The 17,820-nt window shown below is 39.1% G+C and overlaps 1 protein-coding gene across 1 annotated transcript in view; it reads right to left on the bottom strand.

Annotated features, from left to right (window-relative positions):
* CARNMT1 (carnosine N-methyltransferase 1) overlaps window positions 1-17,820 on the bottom strand; it is a 32,767-nt gene that overhangs the window by 12,123 nt on the left and 2,824 nt on the right. The window contains exons 2-11 of the mRNA XM_082783906.1: window positions 16,355-16,411; window positions 15,847-15,937; window positions 15,195-15,243; window positions 13,617-13,788; window positions 13,467-13,538; window positions 12,417-12,523; window positions 11,337-11,426; window positions 8,159-8,774; window positions 4,947-5,142; window positions 3,778-3,941 (exon numbers count right to left, since the gene is read on the bottom strand). Of these exons, the coding sequence (XP_082640032.1) occupies window positions 3,778-3,941; window positions 4,947-5,142; window positions 8,159-8,774; window positions 11,337-11,426; window positions 12,417-12,523; window positions 13,467-13,538; window positions 13,617-13,788; window positions 15,195-15,243; window positions 15,847-15,937; window positions 16,355-16,411 (1,614 nt within the window). The remainder of the gene's footprint in view (window positions 1-3,777; window positions 3,942-4,946; window positions 5,143-8,158; window positions 8,775-11,336; window positions 11,427-12,416; window positions 12,524-13,466; window positions 13,539-13,616; window positions 13,789-15,194; window positions 15,244-15,846; window positions 15,938-16,354; window positions 16,412-17,820) is intronic.

Raw genomic sequence — 17,820 nt, 5'->3', positions numbered from 1 at the left:
CAAGAGCACTGACATTAGTATTCCAAAATAGTTTAAGAGCATTTTTTTGAGCTATCATCCAGTAAATCAGGTATGCTTCAAACTCATGTTTAAAAAATCTCGAGCATTGATAGTGTCCTGATATCAAAAAAGTGCTCAAATACCTCTTGTTTATCAAGATTTAAATGGAATTGCTAGTGACAAGCTGTGATGAATTAAAAAAAAATGAAGGCATGAAACCAGTGGTAGTAGGAACACTCCAATGCCCTATACTATTTTTGAACCTTTAAAACTAAAATATTTAACTGCATGAAAACAATTTTCTTAGCGGCTGAATAGTTGTAAGACAACTAAAGAAGCAAGAAAAACTTGCCTTGCTGTGGTAGGTATGCAATTGCAGCAACAGTAAAAATCATAGAAAGACATAACCCCAGACTGTGATAACTGACAGTAACAACCAACAGTGATCCACAGTCAAACTAGCCTTGAACTAACAAGCATTAGCAGGCTTTCTAAGACACAGTGCCTGTGGGGCACTAAGGGAGAACTACTGTTAACCTATTGGGATGTGGGGATGACAGACGAGGAAGAGGTCTAACATTGGACTGCTTGGATCAACTATTGATCCTGCAGCAACCTCTCAGATAGAGGACAAATACTGGAAACAACTACAATCTCTCATGCGATTTTGCAGTGTGATATATCATCAGTTTTTAAAAGTTAAATGCTATTAATGAAGATGTATCTTTTTTAAGGGGAAAACTATACATGTTAAAAAGAGGCCAATCACACTTTAACTGAACAAAAAGATGGTACTGAAGCAGTAAACTGAAGTTAAGCAAAAAAAATTAGCATATGCAAACACAAACCGTTTTCATGAGAAACACTGAAATCCAATGTTATATAATGATAAGAAGGGATCAGAAATATACAGCCTGTAGAGAGAAGATCAATGGAAATATTGGCAAAGAATCACCCTGTGGGATTCAGACTAGTTCTTTCCTGATGTCTTATCTGCAATGTTTGTAAATTTAGACAGTGAACACATCCAGTTCTCAGTATTTTTAATTCTTTTACTGTAGTCTAATTTCAGAGGGGTTTTTTTGTTTGTTTGTTTGTTTGTTTTTAATACAACTGCTTTTCAGATAACATACTGAATAATGAAGTTAGCTAAAAAGTAAAATCACTTGAAAAGCAGCTCTTCTTCAAAGTTGTCAATTTAGGCTTACACACTTCCACAGACTTCAGTGGATTTACATGCATCAGTGGACTGGAGTAACACTGAAGATAACACTTGCTCTTAAATCCAACATTTAAAGCAAAGTTTCAGCTAAATCACAGATCTGGATTAAAAACTCTAAGTGGACAGATGTATTCTATGTTAAATAAAATTGTATAAAGCAGAAGCTTTACAGTCACTAAACTGTGTCTGAGTACATTCAAAAAGCCCTTAGACTGTGAATTAAAATTAAATTAATTTCCCCAAATTAAATGGAAACTAAGCACTGGCCACACTTCTTCTAAGCTGTCCTGACAGTATCTTGAAAATAAAGTACACTGCTGAACTAGAAAATACATTTAAATTTTAAGTTACAGCTGGTTTCAGAGGCCAAGTTAATGAATAGAAGCTTGGAGAAAATACCTAAGCCATAGAAATTTATAAACTAATTTAAAGGTTAATCATTTCTTTGGTTCCTTTCTGACAAGAAATTGGATCATAATATCCTTTCACATAAGTAGAAATGGTAACAGTAGAAAAGAAAAAACAAAAACAATGCCAAAAAGGAGGATGCTTACTTCGATTTTGAACTTTGTGTTTCCCCATAAAAACACTTTAACAATAATGTTCCATCAAGAAATAGAAGTGTTTTACTATTTTCTCCTACAGAAAACAGTGATCATAGTTCATTCAGGTCTAAGAAATTCAGATGAGTTCATTAAAAGGCAGATAATCCTGCGAGCTGAAACGTATGATGAAATTCCAACATAATTAATGCAGACAATCTACTGCTTCTTCAGGAAGAGTTTTATCTAATGGAACTTCACTTCAAACTGCCTTGTTGATGCTAGTAACATTTTCTGTACTAAGCAGAAAGAAGGAACTACTTCTGAAGAGGAATAAAAGGCAGGAACTGCTTTTGCCTTCTGACTTTAGTTTTAGGTGAGTCTTGTCAGAAGACTGGACTGAAACAAAAGATAACAGCAACTCCTACTCAAAAGAGTGTTCAGATTTACAGCTGCTTTCAAGCATGGCTCGCATCTCTTCCACATCCCAGAAGAGCAAGCATATAAAGCACCTCACTTCCATTGCCCACCAACAGAACTGAAGCAGGTGAGACTTGTAGAGAACAGCAACTACGTAACACCCACATGCATGAAGCAAAACATACTTGGACAGTTCCAAAAATTTATATTCCTTTTTCATATGATTCTAGCATAAGGAACAAATGATGTTGACCAGAAGCAGAATATATAAGTCCAATGAAGCCATTAAAAAAAAATAAGAGATTGACTGTAGGGACAGTCTCTCTAAAGTATTTGTTTCTCCATCTTTCTCACTGCAAGATACATCCAGGCAAATCTGCTTTCATTACCAAGTGCCAACACAATTACAGGAAGTTCACACGAAATATCTGAAGTGATACATCCACCTTGAGATAAGTTAGCCAAAAGCAAAAGAGAAACCAAGCAATCTGCCTGGTGTTGCCATTTCATCATACCAGATTCCACTCCACGTTCTGCTCTCACTAACTGAAAACTAAACAATAGCTAGTGTAAAGTATGTACAGGTGCATTATTAGCAATCACTGAAGAAGAATGTCCACAATTAATTGTCAGCTAAATCAAAAGCTTAGTTCTGGCCTATTATATTTTATAAATACAAGGTTAACAAATTATAGCATTACAAGTTTAAACTGAAATGTACTTTCTGGCTAAATGGCAGAATCATTAACTACGCAATTCTTACAGTAGCTGTTTCTTCCTAGCTTCTACCAGCACACTTCTACTTAAATTTACGTAAAAGAAACCACACATTACTATTTAGACAGCGTGCGTTGTTTTTTGTTTTAAACATGCCAACACAATTACAAAGGTACCCACACATGTGCAGCAGTTTTTATAAGACATGTAACTTCTGTTTGAAACTAAGGCTAGAAATACATAACTAACAAAAATCTACAGGAGGTTACCAGACGTCTTCCCTACTTTCACCTTCCAGAACGAAGTGCAATTCTCATACTTGCTGCTGTCACAAGTATCTTTCCCTTTATCAAGCCTGTCTGAATTTAAGAAGCTTAAGTGCAGACTGTGCACTTAGTTACATGGTCTAAAATTTTGGGTAGACCTGTGTGGTGCCAGGAGTTGGACTATACGATCCTTATGGGTCCCTTCCAGCTCGGGATATTCTACAATTCCATGATTCTGTGATCTGTAGCATGCACACTGAGAATCTACTAACCTGCAAACACGACCTCACTGAGCACAACTGAATTAACATAATGACTTTCTAAGGTCTATTACCTGAAAAGTGAACAGAATACAATCTGTGGTATCAAGCTACAGGAAAAAAAATAATCCTGGCTTACTATTTATGAAGTTTAAGATCTTGCTCTTTTCAATATGTTCTATTAATAACAAACTCTCTTGATTAAACAGAAAATTCCACATTCACAGCAATTTCTATACCTTTAAATCGAAACTTTTCATTACTCCATAAAAATCTCTGTTAGATTTGTGCAACAGTGTATGCCCACATAAAAAAAAAAAAAAAAAAAAGGAATCTTAAAACACGATTACCATCTTTCTTTTGGAAAGTTCTTTACAATTTCACTTATGATTGGCTGGTAGCAGGAATCTCTTTCAGGCTTTCCCTCTTCACTCCAGTCTCTCACAAATTGTTTCAAGGTGGATTTCAATTTATCCATGTCAAACGTTGAAGCTGGTGTAATCTTCCCTCTTCCCTGATTAAAATGGGGGAAAAAAAAAAAAAAAGTTAATGAAAAAATGCACCAAATATGTCTTGAAGAATAAAAAGTAAATCATAAACATACAAATGTCATGCTGTAATGGCTGTTGAGAGCTTTAGCTGACAAAGCACTAGTCTTTCACTTCTGAGACCAGTGCTTACATCCAGACTAGAATGCTAAATAAATTGAGTTTGGTGGTCTGAGTGAGACACCCAAGAGAGCAGTTTCTTCCACATCACAAAAGCACTAAGTAGCAGAGCACAGCTCCTAGTCCTTATTCAGGGAAGGACCAGGGTTTAGCTAGTGCAGAGGCTGAACTGCTTACCCTGAGATGATGATCTCTTTAGGTACTAATGAGGCAGCACTGAGAAGCTCACATTAGAGCTGCCCATTACTGTACCTTGCCTGTAGATATCAAAAAGGACTTCAGTTTCCATCTCTGCCACTCTTTTAACCCTGAATGCAATTTTTTTTTTGATAGAGATGCCACACTGAAAAAGCAGATAAATAGTGAAAGTTTTATAGGTGATAACATTCAGAATATTCAGCCTAACTAAAACTGTAACTGATCTAGGATACTGTAACATAAAAGAACCTACAGAAGAATGGAGTACGCTATTTATGCTGTACATAGTTAACTGAAATATTAACTTTAAAATGTAACTAGGGTAGAGCTAGAACCCTGGAGCAAAAAAAAAAAAAAGGGTTTGTTTTGTTTTTCTTAAAAAAAGTAATCAGTGATTACTGTCATCTGCCAGATTCACAATTAGTTTTTGTAAGAGGAACTACAAATACTAACAACATTGTTTTCTTAACATCAGCTCTACAAGATGTTTATGAGAGTAAGAAAATGTAAGCAGTCAGGAATTAATAGAGGAGAAAGCAAAGAGGGCAAAAGGTAAGAAAGCTGGAGATCTAAAGGCATGAAAAACAAACATAGAAAATCCCAAGGCGTACAGAATTTAATTTTTTAGTATGAAAAAGTCCATTTTAACATACGTCTTCTCCATATTCTTTATTTTCAAACATATGAACGCAGTCATTCACAATAGTATGTAGTATTTCTTGATTATGATCGATGCACTTCCGAATCTTGTCCAGGTGAGGAAGGAATTGAGGAAGAAGACACTGTTGGTTAGCTGGGAGAGATTTAAACTGCCTTTCTGTTCTGTTGACTCGTTCATGCATATTCGTTCTAAAAAGCAAAAAGTTTAAGATCTTTAGATATCAGCAGAAATAAATGCACCAAGAGCAAGTAATTCATTCTAAGCTACACCAGTTAGAGTTATTAATTTATTTAAACTTAGAAAACGTTCAGACAATGTACTGCTTACTAGAGAACAAGTTTTCAGGAAGTTTTTAGGCAAAATGTTTGTTTTAAGCACTAGTTCTACAACATCATCATTTTAACATCTTTCAGTTTAGGGTGACCATTATTTTACTCTTACCATCCCATCACCCTTGCTAGCACAGGTGATCACGACCTTAATACATGGATCAACAAAATTTAATGAACAACCAAAACCAGTCACAAAAATAGCCAAATCCAATTTAAATTGAATGAACCAGCTGAATTATGTGGTAACCTTTGGAATAAAAAGAGCTGGTTATGTATCAGGAATAGGTATCCTCAAAGTCAATTGCTTCTACAGGAGCCATAAAAGTGAAGACTAGACACCGATGAAGTTCTGGTATGCCAACTAAGATACTAAACTACCGTAACAACATATTCCCACAAGTACGAGTACTGTGAATTTGATGTAACTAATCTGAGCTAAACATAACTCTTCCTTTTCCCAAAGTAACATTTTCACAAAAAAAAAAAGGTTAAGTTGCTGCCAAAAGAAAGAGGATTTATTATTTTTTTGGTATTTTTTCTTCCCTTTCCTTTTTTCTTCCTTCTCCTCAGCAACAGTTTAACATCATGTGACAGTTCTGGCACTCACCAGGCCTGCCATAAAGCTGGTTTGACTTGCTAACTGTGAAGAGAGCTGTATAGGATAACGCTGTTTGATTTCTGTCAGTTTAGTAAATCAAGCTAGCTAAGCAGAGTCATAGCAACTCTGGGAGGGAGCGGCTGTGATGCCAAGTCAAGGGAGATTGCCCCTTTTGGCAGGAGCAAATCATTTTATTGAGTTAAGCCACCCTGCAGTTTCTCAAACTTTTGTGTCATCGTACTGCTGTAGAGTTGAGAACTAGCGATCAGCGATGGCAAAGTACTGCATTGCTTTTGACTGGGTTAGAGTTAATTTTCCCTACAGCAGCTCACATAGTGCTGTATTTTGGCTTTGTCACCAAAACACTGTTGACAACACACAGATGTTTTAGCTGTTGCTTTACTGCATCAAGGCTTTCTCTCATGCTGCCCCACCAGCGAGGAGGCTAGAGGTACACAAGAAGCTTGAAAGGGACACAGCCAGGACAGCTGGCCCAGACTGGCCGAAGGGATATCCCCTACCATGCAATGGTATGGTCAGCAATTAAAGTTGGGTAAAAGAAGGAGGAAAGGGAGGTATTCACTGTTACAGCACCTGCCTTCCCCAGTAGCTATTACACGCGATGAAGCTCTGCTTTCCTGGAAATGGGTAAACACCTCTCTGGTCATGGGAAGTCATGAATGCATTGTTTTTGCTTTTTTTTTTTTTTTTTTTTTTTTTGCTTTGCATGGTTACACAGCTGTTGCTTTACCTGCTGTCTGTGTCTCAACCCATGAGTTTTCTCTCTTTTACCCCTTCCTCTCTCCTCCCTGTTGCACTGTGGGAGAGTGAGCAAGCCACTGTGTGGGGCTCAGCTGCTCACAACAGGTGTAGCTACTGTGGTTTTAGTTGCAACCTCAGACTGGAAATATGACCAGTTAACATTTCCAACATTACATTCACACTACTGAAAATGTTCATTTTAATATATACACAGGGTTTAAGTGACATTTAAAAATAAGGTAGAAAATATCAGTAGGAAAAATAAACTGATCCTCTATAAAAAACACAATGTCTCATTATCAACATCTGTTGGATGTTTTGTCAGTAACGTCCTTTGAATCATCACTAGAAGGATGGACGATGAGTTGACACCTGTTAGCAGAATGAATAGTTCACTGAAATCAGAAGAACTATAAAGGATGAATTTAGGCCCGTATGTCTGCAGACCTTAATATGGACTGAACTGAAAATGTTGCCTTGTTCACACAGGTGTTCCCATATGATTTTTAACTACCAATACACAAAATTCCACTTAAAGTCAGAGTTATTTATTTGAAGCAGAATTTAATTCAATTCCTGTAACGGAATTTAGGTCATATCCTTTCATTACAGTTTCCTACTGAAACTGAAGGATTCAAAGGCAACCCAGAATCACAATTTGAGCATGAGGTTGACAGGGATGTTCCTGCTTTCTGAGGCCAGAAGATACAGTTACATCACTGACATCTGTAAATGACAGCTGCCTGTTATTAGAGAATTCTGTACGGAGGAAACATCCAAGGTGTCATCCAGTCCAACCTCCTGCTCAAATGTAAATCCTGGAAAACAAAAAAATCCATGATACAGAAACAATAAGCAGGAAAAAATACTTAAAATGTCACTTACCCATCCAAAGAACCTCACTGTCACTTAAAAGTTCTGGATATGTTTGTCATTGACATTGACAAAAAGCAGTGCATAACAATGGCTCGGGTGACAGGGTCTGTCAACGGGAGCGTACAATATGCAGCACAGCTATATCTTATATCTCATTCTAAAGCCTAAAGTAACATAGGAGGGTTTATGAAAATATGAAAACGAGTGGACTTTTCCAGCCAGTCCCACCCCTTTTCTCTGTCACTGGGATGAGTTGTCACCCCTTCACTGAAGTTGGTTATTTCCTACTTTTGTCTCAATCCTAAAGGCCCAATGAACCCTTTCTTCTGACTGAACAAATGTTTAGGGAGCTAAGCTGATTAGAAAATGGCATCCGTTAGCCCTGCTAAGAGGACTCATCTGCCGTACAAAGTAACGAATATCTGGGAGCTGTCTCCGCAGAGGAAGCATCCTTCTCGCCCCTCGGAGGGCAGGACCCCGCTGCACCCCCTACAAGGCGGAGCCCCGCGGGGCGGCTCCGTGGGTGTGTGTGGGGGTGTGTGGGGGTGTGTGGGGGTGTGTGGGGGTGTGTGGGGGTGTGTGGGGGTGTGTGGGGGTGTGTGGGGGTCCGCCCGCAGCACGCGCGGCGCCGGTTACCCGTAGTATCGGAAGGCGTTGATGATCCTGCGGAAGTGCTCCCGCTCCATGCGCTCCTCCTCCGCCTCGGCCGCCGCCGCCGCCGCCGCCGCCAGCGCCCTGGGCTCGTGGGGCTGCCGCCGCCGCCGCTCGTCGCCGCGCTCGGCCGCCCGCCCGGCCTGCCGCTCGCCGCCCCCGCCGCCCGCGCCCTCCGCCGGCCACGACAGCTGCTCGCGCTCCTCCTCGTGGCCCCGCCGCAGCCCCCTGCGCATGGCCTTGGCGGGCGGGTCCCTCTCGCCCCGGGGGGGAGGCGGCGGCGGCGGCAGCGCCGGCTGCGCTTTGCGGGACACGGCGCACGCGGCCGACATCCCCCCGCCGCCCGCCCGCCCGCCCGCAACGATCGCGCACGGCCGCTCGCTTCCGGCGAGGGGCGGCCCCGCGGCGAGAGACGGCCCACGGCGAGTATCGCGAGAGCGGGCGCGGCGCCGTGACGGCGAGGCGGGGTGGGGAGCGGAGGGGAAGGGAAGGGCGCGGCGGCCGGCGCAGGCGTGGTGCTGCCGGCGGGCGGTGCCGCACGACAGGGAGGGGCCCGCCGTTACCCCGGGGGCGGGGGGCTTGGGCAGGGCCGCCCCGTGCTCTGCAAGCATCGATCCCACACGGCTCCGTGCCACGGGGTCCATCCATCCCCCAGGAGCAAACTGCTCCAGCACGGGGCCCCCACGGGTGGGCGGCAGCTCCCCCCAGACTCCCTGCTCCTGTGTGGGCTCCTCTCCACGGGCTGCAGCTTTAGAAGTACTTCATCTTAAACACGGATTTAACCGCTCTGATCTGTTTAAGGCCTTTTTTTTATTTACAGTTTTGTGACTCTGAATAAAAGCAATACCTTTCAATCACCATTAGTTCACTTGAAGCGTAAGTAATACAGTCCATTCTTTGCTTATCTCATCTGCAGCTAGATTTTTATTCTGGCTTTTTTATTTTAATTAAACATATTTTTTAATAAAAAAGGCTTTTTATTAATTTTAATTTTCATTTATTAAATAAAATTTAAGAGATCATATACAAAAAGTATGGGTTGATACGTTACTTATCCAGCAACTGAAGACAATTAAATCTGCTAGTCTCCCAGTTTATCTTAATATATATGTACAGATTCTGTAACAAAATTTTAACATTCATTTCGTATGCCTGCTTTCTGAACACTTTCATTGTATATGTAATATATAATTACATACATAACTTCATCCTGAGTTCTGAATATTAGTAAGAAATACTTCTTACTTCTTCCTCCCCAAAGCATGGGTTTATCATCTTGTGCTTTATACCATTCTAATCCATGATCTTTCTATGATATATGTAATTTAGCTTGTTAGTGATGCATATCTATTCAGAGATGTTAGTCCCCCACATTTTCCCAACAATCTTTCTTTTTAAAACAATACATTCTCAACTGGTCCAAACATGTAACATAGAAATTACTTGAGAAACACCACATGGGTATTGAGCAAGTCTAAGTTCAGTTACAATGCATTCAGTAACAGATTCAGTTACTGAATGAGCAGAGTAACAGCTTACACAATTTTAAAGTTAGCATTGCCACAGCTTACAGCTAGTTCCTCTAACCATGTCTATCAGTGATTAATATTTAATTATCATTTCCAAGTACTATATGAACATTTCAAATTGCATTCATCCATTTTCAGATGATCTTACTAATCCAACAGAACTGCATCTTTATAGTTTAGTTCTGTATACAAGTGTTTCTATTATTTAAAATATGCAATTTCAATCATATAAAGATCTGCCAAGGCATAACTGATGGAAGGAATCCTAAGGGATAATGCACTGTTGATAGTTAACTCAGTATCTGAGGCTTACAGAGCTAATACTTGCTACAAATCGATTTGCGTTGTATGAACTACCATTACGGGCATAAACATGGACATCTGCTCAGTTGGGTGGCTTGCCAAGCACCATTCCTGGGGTTTTAAATCTGTATCAAACAGAATCCAGGCCTTCTACATTATCATGCCATGAGACCTGATATGAAACAAAAATAAAGTACATGTTTAACTTGCGGTGTCATTTCTCTGTTTGCATGTGACATCACTGTATATTCGAACCTACCGTTACCACAACATCTGCTTTCATTGATGTTTTTCCTCACCTTACTTTCTATTTTTTTTTTTTTAATTATTATTATTCTACCAGCAGATAGCAGTGGGTTCACCTATTACCCAAGAGAACCCAACAATGCGCTTAAAGCTATACCTCATTATGATGCAGAGTAACAGGCAAGTATGCATAAAGACATAGGAATATATGTATATGTATCACATAATCCTAGAATGGTTTGGGCTGGAAGAGACCTTAAAGATCATCTAGTTCTAACCCTCCTGTTGGTAAGGATGTCACCCACTAGATCAGGTTGGCCAAAGCGCCATCCAGCCTGGCCTTGAACACCTCCAGGGATGGGGTATCCACAGCCTCTCTGGGCAGCTTGTGCCAGTGCCTCACCACCCTCTGAGTGAAGAATTTGCTCCTAACATCTAATTAAATTTCTTCTCTTTTAGTTTAAAACAAATCCCCCTTGTCCCATCACTACCTTGCCCATGTAAAAGTCTCTCTCCATCTTTTTAATAAGCCCCATTTAAGTACTGAAAGGCCTCAAGGAGGTCCCCCTGGAGCCATTTCTTCTGTGGGCTGAACATCCCCAGCTCTCTCAGCCTTTCTTCATAAGTGAGGTGCTCCAGCCCTCTGATCAACTTCATGGCCCTCCTCTGGACCCGCACTAACAACTACACATCTTTCTTGTGCTGGAAGCCCCAGACCTGGATGCAGCACTCCAGGTGGGGCCTCACAAGGGCAGAGCAGAGGGGGACAATCACCTCCCTCGACCTTCTGTCCACTTTTGATGCAGCCCAGAATTTGGCTGGCTTTCTGGGCTGCAAGTGCACAGTGCTACCTCATGTTGAGCTTTTTGTCCACAAGACCCCCAAGTCCTTCTCTGCAGGACTGATCTACCCCCAGTCTGTACTCATGTCCGGGTTTGCCCCAACCCAGATGCAGTGCCTTGCATTATGAAAATATAGTCAGATATAGATCTGTACAATCCTTGCAGTGTTTCCCTACACAGTAATAAGCTTCTTGTTAACTTCAAATTCTATAAGCACATCCAATTTCCAATAAAATAACTTACTTCCTTCCCTCAGCTTCTTTAATTCCTGTATTATATCACTATACACACAGGATAAAAGCTCTTCTTGGGGTTTAGTTCCATCCAAATAAACTAAGAAAAAAGAAAAAGTTTTCATGAGTTCTGTTATCTACAGTAGCAGTTGGTAACATTTTCAGTATTCCTATGAATGCAATCAGAAGAGATGAAAAAAATAGAAAGCAAGAGCCACTCCTCCCTTTGTTTCTTTCCCAAATTGAATATGAATGTTAAAAACTAACGTAATGGAAAGGTATTACAGTTAGGAATTAGATTACAAATATTTATGGTAAAAAAATCTCCAAAAGAGTGGCAGTAATACCATTAGGACAGTAGAGCAATCGAATAATTCAGCAGAAAGGTTCCTATGCAAGGCAAGATCTCAGGTTCTTCCTCAACTTCAGGGCTTGAGGAAGTCAAGGAAGAGCATTGTAGTTCTCCCCCTCACTGCACAGTAAACAGCAGTGCCCTAGTCTGCATGCTCATGAAAGGCCACCTGATGTCTTTCCTCTGAGACCCACTCCAGAAGCAGGCACTCCCAAGAGCAGTAAAATTGACAATATCACACAAACTCACAGCACCACCATAGCAGCAAGCAAGGCTTTGACATTCCCCATGCAAGACAAGTGACTGTAGTATGTACAAAAAGCATCTGTGAACTATCCTATAGCTTTTAATGGGACTTCAGCCAGGATTTTAATTTTGAAGAATTCAGCCAGGGCATCAGCTATTGTCTCAGAAGTTTCCTGTTTAGCCACAGACATTTATGCACACGTGAACATGCAAACTAGCTTATTAAATGGTCATAACTGATGATCAAAACATTTATACTTTTTAACCTTATAATTTTCACAATTTAAAAAAAAATAAAAAAAATAAAACAAAACTATAAAGACTTAGAACATAAACCAACAGATGGGGCAAAACCTACCGTGCAAGTGCCACACTAATATTTGAAGAAAATGTTGCCCCTTTTAAAAATACATAAACAAACAAAACAAACAAACAAAACAGACAAGAACCACACTTTATCGTTTTATAAGTTTAAAATTAAGGACACCATACCAATGTTACTTGTGTTTTCTTCCAATTCATTTTTGTATTTCAGATACATAGGCCACACGTGTCCATCGAAGTACCCCGGTGTATCTGCTGGCTGATAGACTCTGGTGCTACACAGAAATATATCTGCATTCCCATGCAAGTTTTGCATTTCCCACACAACACCCAATGTTAGCTGGTTTAATAAGAGCATGTATCCAAAACACATATATGCAAGGAGGTTGCATAACTGCTGGAGCAAAAGAGGGGTTTTTGTTGTAATAATATTATCTGTGATATGAACTCTTGCTAACTTACCTATTTCTGCCAATCAAATTATATTTAAGACAACATAAAAGGAGTTTTAACTGAAGAGATTATATAATTAAGCTGCATCGAAAAGAACCTAAAGTGGAGTCAGCTAAAGTCAGCTGAATGGAGGACTGCTTTACTCAGAGAGCAGTTTCTGACTTCATGCACATGTATTGCTCCAAGCATACAGTAGCACTACAAATCTGGAGCCAAGTCAGACACTGGCTTAATAATCTAAATCAAATACACAGTGTAACTAATATATTATATACTTTAAAATGAATTATACAATAAAACTATGCATAAACATTGTTACTTTAACATTAATCACATAGCTATTTTCACCCAAGGATAAGACTACTTTATGTTTTTTATTTTTTTCTCTTTTGAAGAGGAATTTTATCTCCAATATACAGTTAGTAATCTAAATAATTTATCTGGACACCGAATTCCATTTTGGAATTTGTAAGACACTGAACATTTTAATATCTCAGTAATCTCAGTGCTTTAAAATGAAAAAACAAAACAAAACAAAAAACAAAACAAAACAAAACAAAACAAAACAAAAAAAACCACCACATTTGTTAATATTTTTTAAATACCCACAGCGTCTTGCCCAGGAACCACAGAAAACAGAAAACCTGTTCTCTGCGATCTGCAAACTGTTAAGCTTACATCTGGCAAGCACAAGCTGGTAAAAACAAACCACTCCAGGTTAAATGATACAGCAACCCTCTGTGAACAATAATTGAATAATCTTACCTCCTTCTCCTTTTGCACTCTTCATAAGGAAGCGTCAAAAAGTATCTTCTATTCCAGAGTTCATTAAGTGGCCTAAGAAAAAAATATATTTAGTTCTCCCTTCCTTTTTAGGGCAGCTCTTAACATACCAGTTTACATACTGCTGCTTACTCATAGTTATACAGCAGAAAGCCTTCAACAATCAAAATACAAACATCTTCTGTATTTTTAACACTGTCAAGTGTATTCTGTGGTTCTTCAGTCACAACAGCTGAGCATGTATGGCTGTTCATCCAATTGCGAATACTTTTCACCATTTCATCCATATAGAGAGCATCAAGTACTAGATGAAAAGAAAAAGTTAGGCACCTCTTAAAAACAAAGAATTTGTTTACTGATTAACCTAAATCAGTAAAAAACAAACAATCTACATATAAGTCTAAATGATAGGGAGCAGTATTACCCCTCAAAAGTCTCTCTCACACATGTAGGCAGTTCTGTGTTGGCAACAGATGATACCCTAAAACAGAAGCGTTTCCTAAGATTGGGGTGTCTGGTTGGTGTGGTCCCTCTGAATCCCGTGACACCAAAAACTGTGTGAGTTCCCTCACAGCCTTTTTCTCCATGGAATAAATTCCAGCGATTGCTCTCTTATTCTACAGAACTTGTTAAAAAAAAAAATCTAATACCTCCACCTTTCAGTCAATTGTCACTGAAATAGGCCAAGGGCGGGGGCTCATTTTTTTTTTTTCTTTTTGCTTTGAGTTTTCATTGGGTTTCAAGTATTTGGATGGTTGTGAGGGATGGATTGGTTTGAAAGGAGGATGGCATACAAAGCAAAACAGCATAGTGTAGCACCTGTTTTTGTGCAGAGATGAAAGAACATACCAGGTAAGTACTAAACAGAAGGCAGACTTTGCATAAGGTAGGAGCAAATACATTTTAAAGGAATATTTAAGCGCAGCATTAAGTCCAGATACTTGAACCAGACTGTCCAACTTATCCCTCCAGTTTCACATACCAGTTTCATTTAGCCTAGATGTGTCAAAGACTGCACTAACTGATGAAAGTCAGTTTTCAGATGTAAGTTAAGTTTCTGGCCAACGTTTAGAACAATATATTTTGTTATCACCGAATATCAAAATAGAGTAGCTAATAATCAACTGTTTGTAACTAGGTATGATCTGAACCAAATTACTGGCATAAAGTAGATCTGGATCTAGAAGTTCACACAGCTGAATTGGCATACTGAGCCAGCATTACCTATGAAGTTGGAAACATTTGGTCTCCATGTAAGATCTGACTTGAGATCAGATCCAAGCTTAACTTCTTTAGAATATAACAATGCAAGAAACTCAATGGTGAATATATCCAATGAGATCAAAGTGAAAAAAATCCATCATTACACAGAAAGTGATGAGGCTTAGCTTATGCCAGTGCTGTAAGTCAAGAGACTTTCAACTGAACTGAAGCATTTGCTACTGCACCAGGTGCAACTTGAGAAAAGATTAAAAAGAGGAAAGGGTAAGACAAAGCACTAGCTTCAGCAATTTGCTAATTCATCAAGTTTTCTATTTTGATTTCAGTGAGCTGAGAGAAACTGAGGTAAGGATCACTTTGACACAATCATTTGTTTACAGCCTTTCTCTGAAGGGACGGTGTCAGAGGATGGAGGGGAACAAAGTCTTGAAGCTCAGCACAGTGGAGTTTCAGTAAAATCTTCAGAAACAATGCTTCAAAGTTACTGACCATCATACAGCTTAAATCCGCGCTCATCTGTTTCTACTTCAGACTCTGGCTGAAAAGAAAAAAAATCAGCACTTTCAACGGTGCTTTGTATCCTAACTGATAAAATTTGTGTTCAAAATTAAACTGCTGTATACAACAATTTTGATGTCATACAAACACTTTATTTGATCTAGAAAGAGTCTCCAAATCATAGCTCTTAAGTTCACTAGAACTTTACCCTTCAGAAATCAGAACCTATTCAACCTCTTTAACAACTCTGATATTAATAATTTTTTTTTTCTTTTTTGATTTGGGAAATGATGAATTACATATTACCACATGGATGTATGGTAAACTCAACAATATTACAAATCCCATTAGTATAAAGTATCTGCAAGAAATGTATCCAAGGTACACCCATTCCTTACTTTGAAAGAGTATCAAAAATACAGTCAATTTCTTTTTCCCAAATATACTCAGTGGTTTTGGACACTAAAAGTTCAGTTACCCAAGTGCTGGTTTTATTTCTCGTTCTTGCAGAGTTATTATTTTAAGCAGCGTCAATTTTAACAATCCATCAATAGCTAAACTGGGAATAGTACAAATGATAGTAAATAGCAAAATCTACCCAAACCCACTTTAATCTAATAGGTCTTTTCACTAATAATGTTACCTTAAAGAAGTCATCTTGAGAGATTATATCACAGTTGGGAAGCATTTTCTTAAGCTTTTCTGCCAGTGTTGTTTTTCCTCCATTTGTTACTCTGATTTAGAAAACACAGTAGAAACTGCATCAAGATATGATCTGTCTTTTACACACATACACATATACACATGTAAATGGAGTAAACCACAAAGACACTGCCCCCACTCCCATAAAGTTTATTCACATTAAATATTCTCTTGAAATTTTGTATAAGGTTCTAACAGCTTCCAGGCAGTAAATCCAGCAAAGATAACAAAGAAATCAGAAGAAATTAGAGAGAGATGATACCTGAGATCTTCAACAGAGACAGGAACAATTTCTTAAGAGTTACACACAATAAAAAATACAATAATATGATATATTTGTAATCTGTTTTCACAAGTTATCTATCCAGAAATAAAAATTATACCGCTATTCATTATGCAAGGAAGACTAGTCTTGAGCAGTACAGGAAATTTAATTTGCTAATACTTACCCTCCAAGGCCAATAACCAGTACTTTCATAGCTTTTCTCCTCGGTTCTTCCTTTCCACTGTCAAAAATAGCAACTCAGTTAAAACTCTTAATTTATAGATATAACAGACTTCAATGCATTTTAACTTTGACAGTATTTTAATAATTTGAGATTAACTTTGAGAGACTAATTTACACCAATATTGATTACCACAGAAGTACCTTGAAGAAAAGCACAATCGCTAGCTCAAACATCAACTCTATCCAAAGGACTACATAAATAGATGCTGCAGTGGCAAAACAAACAAACATAAAACTTAGAAAGCAACCTGGTGACATATGCTGAGGAAAGAAAGACGTTTCAAAAATTCTTTAAGAGTTATAACAGAACATGTCCAAAGACTCTTACAAATCTTGGTCTTGGCAGTGTATAAGAATGCACCACTCCCTTGTTATAGTTAACAGCACTGATCACATAAGTGTTCCTCATCCGCTCCACCACAGAACAGTCTGGATTCAAGATCAAAGACTGAAACTCCAAAACAGGTTGCATTTGTCCACCTACGCCCCTATTGCTGCCAAGAAACCTATCCTACGACTCTGACTGTCAGCTGTTAACTGCCAAAAGACGCAATTCTATCTTTCCCTAACTTTTTCCCAAAACTTTCTTCTGGAACAGGTGTTTGCAGAGCCCAAGGTGCACTGCAGCAGAAAACTACTCCAGCTGAAAAACAGTTCTGCAGAATGGGAGGGAAAGGATGAATGTTAGTTTTCAGCTGAATGAACTCCTTCTAGTTTACCATCCAATTAACTGCTGTAGTGTTGCAGAAGGATAGGTAGCAAGGGCTGACTGAACACCTTCCTGTGTCAGAGCCGCCAAAACACACAATCCTGTCTTTCTCTAACTCTTAACCCAGAACTTTCTTCCAGAACAGGTTTTTCTCTTGACTGTATCACTAGTCTATGGACTTTGTCAAGCATTTGTCAGACATAATTTTCCAAGAGCACACACAAATCAATAAGTGCTTAACCACACACAAATGCCCCAATCTGAGAGTTTAGCCTTTTGCATTTGTTTCACAGATCTGCACTGCAATCTTTGCGTGGCTGCCTTAAGTGTTTTCTCTGTTAGGAAAAAAAATGAGGATGTACTGACTAGTCCAAGAGTCATCGCCAGTATGACAAGACACAGTTCTGCAATCATGCTGCATACTGGGTAAACTTTACAAATCAGCATGCAAGGGTTTTCTAAGAATCTAATAATTCTCTAGGTCAATGATATGTTCATGGTATTGACTATCTATTTAGAGAGTGTAAGCAGATTACCCATTCTCAGGATATGATAAGACTTGGTCCATGAAAACACAATGCTATTAAAGAAAATCAGTAAGATTCGTGCTGTTGAGGGTTAGCCTTTGACCCACAAAAAAAAGCTGTTACAAACTAACATCTGGACACAGGTGCCGAGCTTTGGACCCAAATTTACGT

Source organism: Aythya marila (assembly GCF_965140915.1).
Source record: "Aythya marila genome assembly, chromosome: Z".
Classification (NCBI taxonomy): domain Eukaryota; kingdom Metazoa; phylum Chordata; class Aves; order Anseriformes; family Anatidae; genus Aythya; species Aythya marila.
Note: the sequence above shows the minus strand (reverse complement) of the source record. Positions and strands in the feature narration are given on the sequence as shown.